This window comes from Entelurus aequoreus, linkage group LG11 (genome assembly GCF_033978785.1).
Source record: "Entelurus aequoreus isolate RoL-2023_Sb linkage group LG11, RoL_Eaeq_v1.1, whole genome shotgun sequence".
Lineage (NCBI taxonomy): Eukaryota > Metazoa > Chordata > Actinopteri > Syngnathiformes > Syngnathidae > Entelurus > Entelurus aequoreus.
The window spans coordinates 37823070-37836243 of record NC_084741.1 but is presented as its reverse complement, the minus strand read 5'-3'; the positions used below and the strand labels follow the sequence as shown (position 1 = coordinate 37836243).

The 13174-nt window shown below is 40.4% G+C and overlaps 1 protein-coding gene across 2 annotated transcripts in view; it reads left to right on the top strand.

Moving 5' to 3' along the window:
• Positions 1 to 13174, top strand: part of st14 (ST14 transmembrane serine protease matriptase) — an 85135-nt gene that overhangs the window by 71136 nt on the left and 825 nt on the right. For both annotated transcript variants that reach the window (XM_062063176.1, XM_062063175.1), the window contains 3 exons: positions 7182 to 7450; positions 7944 to 8080; positions 12200 to 12353. In XM_062063176.1, coding sequence (XP_061919160.1) covers positions 7182 to 7450; positions 7944 to 8080; positions 12200 to 12353 — 560 coding nt within the window. The remainder of the gene's footprint in view (positions 1 to 7181; positions 7451 to 7943; positions 8081 to 12199; positions 12354 to 13174) is intronic.

The window sequence follows — 13174 nt, the reverse complement described above, 5'->3', positions numbered from 1 at the left end:
ATGCCACCTTTCGTATCAACACCACCAATTTAAGGATGGATCCCCCTCCTCTCGTGTGTTGTGTACTGACTGTGACCATGCTGACATACCAACAGTTATTATATTATTATTTCTTGACTTATATTAATCTACATTATAATTTCCTGTTAATAACTGCTTACTTTATGCTGTAACGTGGTTCAATCTACACTTCTTAAACTTTACTAAGCACTAATCTTTTCTATTGTTTCAAGCTAGCTTAGATACTATAAAAAGTAGTTTAGTTGCTGTTGTAAAGATAGGTATTATTAACTTAGGGGACAATGTGTATGGAGACACACTAATAGCTGCCAAAAATAAATATATAATTAGCCAGAAGTGATCTGCATTTATGATTGGCATTGGAAAGAATTAACCGGCAATGGCGATTATGTACTTTGTCACATCCCTACTTTATTCAAGTCATTCATTTATGATCAAGGGTGATCATTTAAAGTGATCACCCTTGATCACTTTAAATGGGCCCTTTAATGCAAAATCATATTTTCTTACCTATTGATACCTGTTTTTTGTATTTGGGATCTGCATAAGTCCCAAAATGTTGAAATCAAAGCAAGGAGACATTGCGGAGCATTTTATAAAATAATCTTGCCTTCTTTCATAATTCCCGGAAACAAACCGCTTGGAATTTGCACAACCTGTTACGTTTTTCGCAGAGATGATGTCACTGCATTATCTATAAATGGTATATATTTACACAAAGTACTTTGCGCGAGTCCGCCATTGTAGCCCAATGTTGTTATCAATTAGCTCCTCCTTTTTCTCTATCCTCTTGTTGTGGGGCAGACTGGCTCGTACATGCACATGCATCCTCCGCTGTTACCATTTCTAATTAAAATGAGCGTATAGTTGTAACTTATCTGTCAGTAGACTCTAAGGAAGTGCTAAAAACTACAACATGGTTGACGGGGAGAAGACACACTTAAAGTGGACGCACGCAAATGAGACCAGCCTACAAAATGGTGCATCCTTAACCCTCCTGTTGTCCACGGGTCATTTTGACCCGCCACTGTGTTAAAACCCCCCAAAAAAATCCCCATAACGATATTTTTTAACTTGAAATGTTATGACTTTTCCTAGATTGGCACCAACAGTAGAAAAAGTGAAATGTTGCTTTTATTCACATTTCCATGTAAGCTGTACAAAATTTTTTACAAAGGTGGTGTTCGGGTCAAAATGACCCGTGAGTCACAAAGTGTTGAAATCAAAGTCACAGAGTTATTTATACATCACAGAACGTTACAATGTTTTAGTTGTTATAGTCCATCAGTAGCTGAGCTCTTTTTCTGTGGATTTCCAGAGATTATAAAGGTGCTGCAGATCACAGGGCCTCGAATTCTGTCTGTGCTGAAGCCATGAGTGTGCGTTATACCGCTGAAGAGGCTCTAGAGCTTATTTTTTCAGATGTCCAGCAAGACAAATCTGATTCAGAAGAGGAAGTGGAGGATGTATCAGAAGAAGAAGATGGGGAGGAATACAATCCAGAGCATGATGAATCATCTTCAGAAGAAGAAAACCCTGAAGCTGAAAAAGAGACATTCCTTTAAAAAAATGGCAAAATAACATGGTCCTCAGAAGCATATGACCATCAAGGCAGGCATGCAGAACAAAACATCATAAAGATGACCCCAGGACCCACAAGGTATGCCGTTTCTCATGCCCATGACATTGTCTCTACATTCTACCTGTTTATCACACCAGCAATTGAAAAAATAATCCTGGAGATGACAAATTTGGAGGGTTTTCGCAAATATGGAGACAGCTGGAAAAAGATGGATGAGACTGACCTGCAGGCCTACTTAGGGCTGCTAATCTTAGCCGGTGTATACAGGTCCCGAGGTGAGACTGCAACTAGTCTATGGGATGCAGAGAGTGGAAGGCCAATTTTACGAGCCACAATGCCACTCAAACTCTTTCACACCTACTCAACACTGATACGATTTGATGACCGTGAGTCAAAACCAGCAAGATGTGTGACAGACAAACTTGCAGCCATAAGAGAGGTCTGGGACAATGTACCGGTAGTTCTTCTGAGCACATTGCACACAGATGGTGACTTTAGCGATCGTGAGGACAGGAAGCCAGTCATCATCCTAGACTACAACCGCAACAAGGGAGGTGTGGACAACCTAGATAAGGTGATTGGAACATACATCTGCAGAAAGATGACTGCCCGCTGGCCCCTGGTCATCTTCCACATCATCATTGATGTTTCCTCCTACAATGCCTTTGTGATTTAGAGAGAGATCAACCCGTCCTGGATGTCTCGTAAGCAGAACAAGAGGAGGGTGTTCCTGGAGAAGCTGGGAAAGGCACTTGTAATTGCACTCATTGAAAGAAGGAAGCATGTCCCCTGCACAGAAGCCTCAACAGCAGTTGTAAAAGCTATTCAGAGTGCAGGAGCTCCTGATCAATCTGAGGATCCAGCTACCACTTCCCCAGCTAGGGCAAGTAAGAGGAAGAGATGTCAGTTCTGCCCTCAAAAGGACTGTAAAACACATACTGTGTGCTGCAGGTGTAAGAAATATATCTGCAAAGGCTGCGCACTTGCATACTGCCCTACATGTGCCAATTAGGGTTAGTTAATTAGTTAATTAGCTGAATGGGTTATGTTATTTTTCATATTTTTGTATTGTACATTGTCTTCAATTGTTCACTGGAGAAAGAAAAGAAAGAAACTGAGTCATTGGGATGAATAAAAATGCATTCAGAATGCAAATTTTTTTTGCTTTTCTTAAGCTATAGAAATGAAGTGAAGAGAGAAAACTCAGTTATTCACACATTTTGTGGTGAATGACAAGTTGTTTCTTCAAGCAAGATGAATTTGGTGTTTAAATTCAATTAAGCTGCTTATATTAGGGGTTTAGTGAAGACTGGTCATTATGACCCGGAGGACACGGGGTGTATACAGGAAATGAGGACAACACAAGGGTTAAGAGACGGTAAGAATGCGGCGTGAACATAACCTGTAAAACATAATCTATACAAAATTTTGAGAATCACTATCGCATGTTATGTAGACCACAAGGAAGTGTTTTAAATCTGAATAAAAAATGATGACCCCTTTTAAAGGAAAGCGGTTATGTTCCATAAAAAATGGTTCAATGAAGTGATTCTAAACTTGTAAATACACACAGGTAAACCTACATTTACTTTTGTTTACAATTAGAGTTGCGCGATATAAACGATATGCAATTATAAATTATATAAAATTGGTCGTCAATAGAGCTTTTAACACTATTGTTATATCGTGATAATGCATGTTGACACATTCTAGTTGTGTCCTGAACATTTGGCAGCGATAAGGGAATGGACGAGTCTCAACGCAATGTAGCATTCTTGCTTGCGGCTAACGTCCCTCCACAGTGCAATGCCACTTTCAAGCCAGCAATCTTTACGCTTATGATGACAAATAAACTAAGTTTTTTACACATATCATTCTCACCGGAAGATGGGGAATAGCTAAACATGTTTCACTACACACAGTAAGAGAATACAATAAGCCATGCTGGCCGCTAACTGCACTGTAGCGTTCTTGAATGTAAACAAAAAAAATGGGTGGATCGATACGAATATTGACTTTAGTGACACCAAGTATAAGAGCCATATATAGTCGATACTACGATATTTTTACTATCACAAAATATTTTGTCATTTTTGTTATTGTTTACAATCTAAGGAAATAAGTTTGTAGACACAGGAGGACTTTAAAGGCAAAAAACAAATGATTTAAATCAGAGCCAATAGTAGAAACTATTTTAAATATTTAATTGATATTGTTACACCAACATCGTGTTTTTTCTGATTATGATTTTGATAAAAATGTAATCGTTCAATGATCTTGAACATTTGAATTATCAGTATCAGCATTGGTATGACCAATGTAATTACTTGGTATTTGATCGATACCTAAATTTGTAGGATTACCAACAGAAAAAAAGATATTCATTACATTTTAACATCAAGTGTAGATAGAATCATGCTATAACAAAGTAACCCGATAGTAACAGTAACTTATCAAGTAAATTAATATTATCCATTTATCCATTTTCTACCACTTGTCCGTCTAGGGCAGGGGTCGGCAACCCAAAATGTTGAAAGAGCCATATTGGACCAAAAATACAAAAACAAATCTGTCTGGAGCCGCAAAAAATTAAAAGCCATATTACATGTGTCATGAGATATAAATGTAATTAAGAGGACTTAAAGGAAACTAAATGACCTCAAATATAGCTACAAATGAGGCATATGCAATATGTACATATAGCTAGCCTAAATAGCATGTTAGCATCGATTAGCTTGCAGTCACGCAGTGACCAAATTATGTCTGATTAGCACTCCACACAAGTCAATAACATCAACAAAACTCACCTTTGTGCACTCATGCCCAACGTTAAAAGTGTGGTGGACAAAATGAGATAGAAAAAGTGGCATAAAACACGTCCTAGAAAGTCGGAGAAAGTTATACATGGAAACAAACTATACGGCGAGTTCAAGGACCGCCAAAATTAGTAGGACAAAACGGCGCTCGTCAAATACTCGAATCAGTGAAGCATGTTTAATATAAACAGTGTGATTTATAACAATTAGCGAGGTTTATGTCATGTTTGTCCTCCCACAGAAAACATTCTGAAACAAAAAAATTGTTTTTTTTTCCCCTCATCTTTTTCCATTCTTCATACATTTTTGAAAAATCTCCAGAGAGCCACTAGGGCGGCGCTAAAGAGCCGCATGCGGCTCCAGAGCCGCGGGTTGCCGACCCCCGGTCTAGGGGATGGGGAGGCTGGAGCCTATCCCAGCTGCACTTGGGCGGAAGGCAAGGTACACCCTGGACAAGTCGCCACCATCACGGGGCCAACACAGATAGAAAGACAACATTGACACACTAGGGCCAATTTAGTGTAGATTAATAATAATGTTAATAAAATGTTTAGATTTTTTAAATAGATTCTTGAAGATTTGGGGGATCGATTCATAAATTAAAAAAGCACTTTGGAGAGTGCGGAACCTCTGCCAGGCCTTATTTCCCAATAGTAAAGAATTCTTAGAAACACCCCCAAAATATAATCACTTATTCCCTATCCAATTTCTGACATTTGCTGAAAGGTTCATCAACATCCGCTGATAACCAGTTGTCAGCTACCTAACAAACGGACACAGACCGACAAACCCCAGAGAATCCAAGGATAAATAAGATGTCATGTCATGTCCGTGCGTGTCTTTTTCTCTGTCTGTGACTTCCCAACAGGCTGCAAGAAGGTTCACTCTTTGCACCAGTGTCAGCACTTGGGCACGTTTGTTCTAAAGTGGAATGAAACAAACTGTGTGAACTCTTTTGTCAGTCCCCGCCTCAAAAGTTCAGCCTCGTAGTAAAAATGATCCGGATCACACCCAAAATGTAATCACTTGTTCCTTATCCTAATTTTGACATTTTCTGAAAGTTTAATCAAAGTCTTCCCATACATTTTTAACATTGTTAGAAACTGACAAACATAAGTGGGACTTAGATTCACGGACATGATTCTTGAACAGGATTCGTAAACAGAAAAGTTTGTATATTGAAGCAAATTTATCCATAAGAAACATTGTAAACATGAATAATGATCTTCTGCCTTGACAAAAGTCCTTATTTTAATAAGTGTACTATACAGTACTGTACATCAAATATAAAACAAATGGCAATTATAACAAACAAATATGACCCTATAACAAACATAACAAGGGGGTGATGGATCAACTTTCTATTTATTAACAAAGCCAAGAAACAACTAGCCTATTTATCCAGGGTAAATCACACCTAACCTTATCCGTGTTCACACAACAATGCCACCGTTTAAGACCCCCACGCCCTCCGTCCGCATGAACGGAAAAAAGAAAAGAAAAAAAAAAGCGTCCATCTGCTCTCCAGTAGATGACTTAACAATGTTTTTCGGTAAATAGACTCACAGCTGACGCGGACATTTGAAAGTTCTCATGCCGTCTGAGAAGTGTTGTATACGAACTAGCTGCAATCGCCCGTTGCCTTCTCTTAAGGTATTGATTTGTGGTTTCCAAAAGCGTCTGTACATGTAGAAGGAGAAACACGGGCACGTCTGGATGATCCACCTCTGTCTTTGTTATGAAGCTGCCTGTGGTGCGTTCTTTCTGATGTCTTTTCCTATGTGGAGCGCGGTCATTCTGGCGTCACTTCCTGTGTGGGCGGGGTCTTTCTGCGTCACTTCCTCTCCGAACTCACTTCGTAAACTATCAATGAGTCCATACAAAGCTAAGTGCCGGAGATTCAAGAATTACACGGCTGACTTACCCGTGTAAAAATTTGTCAGAGGAGGGGGACCTTAAACGCTGGTTTAGTGTGGCTGAAACGGGGCTTAGGCTAAATAATTATTCGTTTAAGGGGTTAAACGACTTAGTGTAGACATGGCCTTACTATCCTCCTTGTATGCAGCCCACCTGCTGACACACACACACACTCACAGTTTGAAATCACAAAATTCCTTAATTTTAACATTTATGTTGCTACAGTGATTAAGAATAAAACATTTTAAAATCCACTTTACCTTGCCGGTTAATCGTCTTGGCTTGCAGTGGAGGAGAAAGAGGGGGAGGCTGTAGATACTTCCTGAATGTTTTTAGCAACATTTTGCTTGCCCATTGCTTTTTTTGGACTCCTAATGAGCTATCAAAACTAAAAAATATTGTAAAAAGCCTGAAAGACACACAACTAGCACAGTAGCTAACGACAGCATTGCTATGCTGACTGAATGAAGACCGGATATCGATCAGACCGCCCACATTGATTGTGCTGCCGAGCACAATATGGCCGAACTGCGAGGCACACAATACGTGGATGAATAGTTTCTTCACCGAAAGCATATTTTTATTGGTCTTTGGTTCGTAAATCAAAAAGTTTGTACAATGAGGGATTCGTAAATTGAGGTTACACTGTGCCTCCTGCTGGAGGCAAAACAAGCCTCGATTGAGATGTAAATCGCTTTTTTACGGCACTCTTAACCAGTAAAAACCCACTCAAGTGGAAAGAGCCGAGATTTGAACCCACAACTGCCTCTGAGCTATTCTTTCCACAAAGCATTGCATATTTCTTCTAGTTATATAACCTTTGTTGTTTCTCTTTGCTAAATCAGGAACCACATAGCATCCAACTGGCAAGCGTACAGCGGCATGCAGGACCAGTACAAGCAAGATGGAGTCCAGCGCCGTGCCGTGAAGAGGATCATCAGCCACCCGGATTACAACCAGATGACCTTTGACTACGACATCGCCCTGCTGGAGCTCAGCGAGCCTCTGGAATTGTCTAATACTATCCAACCCATCTGCCTACCCGCTTCCTCCCACGTCTTCCCTGCAGGCATGTCCTGCTGGGTCACGGGTTGGGGCGCGCGCCGAGAAGGAGGTATTCTGCATACATTGTTGATTCTGCCTCCCAACTGCGTAATTTTTTTGTGGGTAATTATTATACCCATTTCACCTATTCATCCTCAATTGTGGGTGACCCACTCTGGAGTGCTGTTTTTTTTGTTTTTTTACGTCCTTTGCATATCCGACACTCACCAAAATGAAGACATCACACTCCTCCCCCGTGCCTCTTACAATGAGCTATTCATCTTCTTTCACTCTTTTCATCTTTCATCCCGTCTTCTTTGCCTCCTTTAATGTCCTCCCTGCTTCTTTATCTCTCACATCATGCTTTTCTTCAGCCTCTCTCATCTTTTTCTAATCTGCTCTATTCCATTAAGCCGTTCCCCGTATCCATACATCAAGACGGGCGCCGCTCTCCCGGGAAGCCTCTTAAACCTTCATTAGCTAACACTAATCCGGCCCATTAACACCTTTGATTTGAGGGACGAACACGACAGAGCGCCGACCCCTTTGTCCTGTTTTCTCAGGTCAAAAGGCGCAGCTCCTGCAGAAGGCGTCGGTGAAGATCATCAACGACTCTGTGTGTAACGTGGTCACGGAGGGCCAGCTCACCTCCCGGATGCTCTGCAGTGGTTTCTTGGCCGGAGGAGTTGATGCATGCCAGGTAATAGGAAACTCCATGGACAAATACTTTTTCTACTTTATGGGGATCTAACGATAAGCGGTTTTATTGATAATTGCGGTGAAACTCACTACGTTAGTATTACCGTTTTGCTAACATGAATACAAGAGACATTAACGTTTTTCCGTACTAAGAAACAACACACGCCAGTGCAAACACCAGGGATGTCCCGATCAAATATTGATATCAGAATCGATCCTTGGATGATATTGGCTTCTATCCAAAATCTCAGATACAATCAATCGTCAATCAATGTTTACTTATATAGCCCTAAATCACGAGTGTCTCAAAGGGCTGCACAAGCCACAACAACATCCTCGGCTCAGATCCCACATCAGGGCAAGGAAAAACTCAACCCAATGGAACAATGAGAAACCTTGGGGGGTACCGCAGATGTGGGGACCCCCCTGGGCGACTGGTGCAATGGACGTCAAGTGGATCTAGCATAATATTGTGAGAGTCCAGTCCATAGTGGGGCCAGCAGGAGACCATCCCTAGCGGAGACAGTTCAGCAGCGCAAAGACGTCCCCAACCGATGCACAGACAAGCGGTCCACCCCGGGTCCCGACTTTGGACAGCCAGCGCTTCATCCGTGGCCACAGAACCTCCACGAAGGAGAGGGGGGCCGAGCAGAAAAGGAACTGCAGATCAACTGGTCTAAAAAGGGGGTCTATTTAAAGGCTAGCGTATACAAATGAGTTTTAAGATGGGCCTTAAACGCTTCTACAGAGGTAGCATCTCTGTTACCGGGAGGGCATTCCAGACTACTGGAGCCCGAATAGAAAACGCTCTATAGCCCGCAGACCTTTTTTGGGCTCTGGGAATCACTAATAAGCCGGAGTTCTTTGAACGCAGATTTCTTGCCGGGACATATGGTACAATACAATCAGCAAGATAGGATGGAGCTAGACCCTTTAGTATTTTATACGTAAGTAGTAAAACCTTAAAGTCACATCTTAAGTGCACAGGAAGCCAGTGCAGGTGAGCCAGTATAGGCGTAATATGATCAAACTTTCTTGTTCTTGTCAAAAGTCTAGCAGCCGCATTTTGTACCAACTGTAATCTTTTAATGCTCGACATAGGGAGACCCGAAAATAATACGTTACAGTAATGGAGATGTAACGAACGCATGAATAATGATCTCAGCGTCACTAGTGGACAAAATGGAACGAATTTTAGCGATATTACTGAGATGAAAGAAGGCCGTTTTAGTAACACTCTCATTGTGTGGCTCAAACGAGAGAGTTGGGTCGAAGATAATACCCAGATTCTTTACCGAGTCGCCTTGTGTAATTGTTTGGTTGTCAAATGTTAAGGTGGTATTAATGAATAGGTGTCGGTGTCTAGCAGGACCGATAATCAGCCGATTTCTTAGCATTGAGTTGCAAAAAGTTAGCGGACATCCATTGTTTAATTTCATTAAGACACGCCTCCAGCTGACTACAATCTGGCGTGTTGGTCAGCTTTAGGGGCATGTAGAGTTGGATGTCATCAGCTTCACAGTGAAAGCTAACACCGTATATGCGTATGTCACCTAGCGGCAGCATGTAAATACTGAAGAGTGCAGGGCCAAGAACCAAAACCTGGGGAACTCCACGTTACCTTAAAATAGTCAGAGGTCACATTGTTATGGGAGACGCACTGCATCCTGTCAGTAAGATGAGAGTTAAACCAAGACAAGGCTAAGTCTGACATACCAATGCGTGTTTTGATACGCTCTAATAAAACATTATGATTGACGGTATCGAAAGCAGCGCTAAGATCAAGAAGCAGCAACATAGATGACGCATCAGAATCCATCGTTAGCAATATATCATTAGTCATTTTTGCGAGGGCTGTCTCCGTAGAGTGATTTGCCCTGAAACGGATTGAAAAGGTTCACAGAGATTGTTAGACACTTACTGTTCATTTAGCTGCTGTGAAACAATTTTTCGAGGATTTTCGAAATAAACGGAAGGTTACCATGAGGTCAGGATCGAGGTTAGGTCTTTTGAGCTGACGATGAATAACCGCTTTTTTGAATGCTAGGGGAACAGTGCCAGAGGAAAGTGATATGTTTATAATATTTAGCACTGATGGACCTAATATTACAAAAAGCTCCTTAATAGGAAGTTTCCCAGGAAGTGGGTCAAGTAAACACGTTGTTTGTTTTATCCCATTTACACGCCGTAGCAATTCCTCTAATGTTATTTCATCAAAAAGGGAGAGACTATTTTGGAGGGAAATATTCGTCGTATATACAGTCGTATCTGTGTTAATAGAACCCAGTTGTAGCTGGGATGCGTTGTCTTTAATTTCCTTTCTAATGAGTTCAATTTTCTTATTAAAGAAGTTCATAAAGTCATCTGCCGAGTGAGTGGAGCTACTGGGAAGAGTCCCTTGTTGGGTTAGCAATGCTACTGTACTGAACAAATATTTAGGATCATTTTTGTTGAGGCGGATGAGATTTGAGTAGTATTTAGCTTTAGCTAAGGTAAGCATGCGTTTATAAATTATTAAACTATCACTCCATGCTTGATGGAAAACCTCAAGTTTAGTCGCGCGCCATTTGCGTTCCAGCTTTCTACATGATAATCTAAGAGCTGTAGTTTCTTCTGTAAACCATCGGGTACGTCTCTTAGGGGCCCTTTTTAGCTTTAGCGGTGCTATACTATCAATGGTTTTGCGCAGTGCTGCAGCGTGTTTACTTGTGCAAAGCTGGGCAGCCAGTTAAATGTCCTCCAATAAGTTAACAAATAACAAAGTTGGTATTTTCTTGTATTTAGTCAAGTACCCGAAAGGGACAAGCAGTAGAAAATGAATGGATGGATGGAAGGCTATAGACTTCTAGGAGCTAGCAGCGACACAACACCTTAGCACACAAGCTAGACACACATACTGATTGACCTTAATTGAACAATATTGCAGTCTAAAACAGCACAATAAAATATAAACAATTTTTATTAAACAACAAAGTTACATATTATTTATCAATCAATCAATCAAAGTTTACTTATATAGCCCTAAATCACAAGTGTCTCTCAGGGCTGCACACGCCACAACGACATCCTCTGCTCAGATCCCACATCAGGGCAAGAAAAAACTCAACCCAATGGGATGACAATGAGAAACCTTGGAGGGGACCGCAGATGTGGGGTGAACAAAACACAAATATTGACAGTAACGATACCCAGTACTATCGTATCAGGTCGATACCAAAGTGGTTATATTGATATTTTTTACTATCAAAAAATATTTTGTCGTTTTTGTTGTTAAAGTACTCGGGAAATGAGTCCTTGACACAGGACATTAAGGGCAAAAACCAAATGATTGGAGCCATTTGTAGAAAATTATGTAAAAATTGTATCGATATTGTTTCTTGGACTGCACGATTTTGAGAAAAAAACTAATTGCAATTTTTCTCACCAAAATTGTGATTTGATTTGCGATTTTTATATTTTATACATACAATTGCATTAAACTGCGAACATAATGAGTGAAGGAAGTTACTTTTAGACAGTCACTCAACATATCCCTGTCTCAATGTGCCACACATTTGAGCAATATGCAGTATTTTACTTTAAAACATATTTGGCTTTATGCATATCAACTCAGAGCTTTTGTCTACATTGTGCTCTTAAACTGAAGAAACAACAAACTATACAGTGATTGTAATGTAAAGTTAATATAATACTAAATTATAATACTAAAAAGTACATGGAGCAACTAAGATATTTAATTGTGCACATTGAACCTACAAGCTGGGCTCTCAGTTCAGAACAATCGTTCGATACTTTGAGGAATACGAGACCAAGGAAGTGTTTTTAAAGAGCGTTCAAGGACCGCTCAAGAGTAGGACGCGACAACGCCCGTCAGGACACTATCAGTGAAACATAAGAAACATAGAGCGTGCTTTCTAACAGTGTGTCTATTTATTTTAGTTATTTAAATAAGTAAACAACTTGTTCAAAATATTTCAGTGTGTGTATAAGTACTTTTTGAGCACATTCAACAATACTGCAATAATAACAACCGTGATCATTTTGGTCACGATAACCGTGATATGAAATGTTTATACTGTTGCATTCCTATCATCTACTAACCCATCTTCCCCGTCACCAGGGTGACTCAGGAGGGCCCCTGGTTTGCTTCGAGGAGAGTGGGAAGTGGTTCCAGGCCGGGATCGTGAGCTGGGGTGAGGGCTGCGCTCGCCGCAACAAACCCGGTGTCTACTCTCGCGTCACCAAGTTGAGAAAATGGATCACAGAGAAGACAGGTATTTGATGTGAGGAAGAGGGGGAGGAGGGATGGCGAGCCAGAAGAAAGTTGGGCTAAAAGGACAAAAAGTTATTGTTTGTTTTCTTTGAGAAGATGTTGCATGGACACAGACACTCAAACACTTGATATTGGTTTTAATCCTCCTCCCCTTTCAACTATGACACACGCTGGCACACGTTTTGTGCAGTAATCAACATCAATGGCTCATCATAACCCCTAATTATTATTCACTGATGAAAATACCCTCCATTTACGAAAGATAACAATTTATCGCATTATCCCATTATTTGTGTACAGAGCAAAAATCGTGCATCGTGGTTTCTGAACAGCTTTAGTCTCTGGTAGATATTTTTTTATTTTTTTTATTTGGGCTTTTATGTATTAAACCATGTTTGTTTATAGCTTTCACAAGACAAGAGCTGGACATATAAAATATAGTTTTTTACAAGGTTTTTAACAAGGGGTGTCCCAATCAGATATTGACATCGGTCCAATTAGCAAAAAAAAGCAAATATTGGCTTGCATCTAAAATCTCCAATACAAGCAGTCCTACAGCGCATTTACTTGTGCGAAGCTAGACAGCCAGTTAACATCCAAATGTCCTCCAATATGAACACAAAGTTGCTTTTTTCCTTGTATTTTAGTCAAGTCAAAAAGGTAAAAATGATAGGCTATAGCTTACTAGGAGCTAGCAGCTACACAACAGCTAAGCACACAATAGCACACAAGCTAGACATACGTTATGCGAGTCCTTAATTGAACAATATTGCATTTTCAATATAATAAAGTATTAAATAATTAAAAACACATTCCTACTAT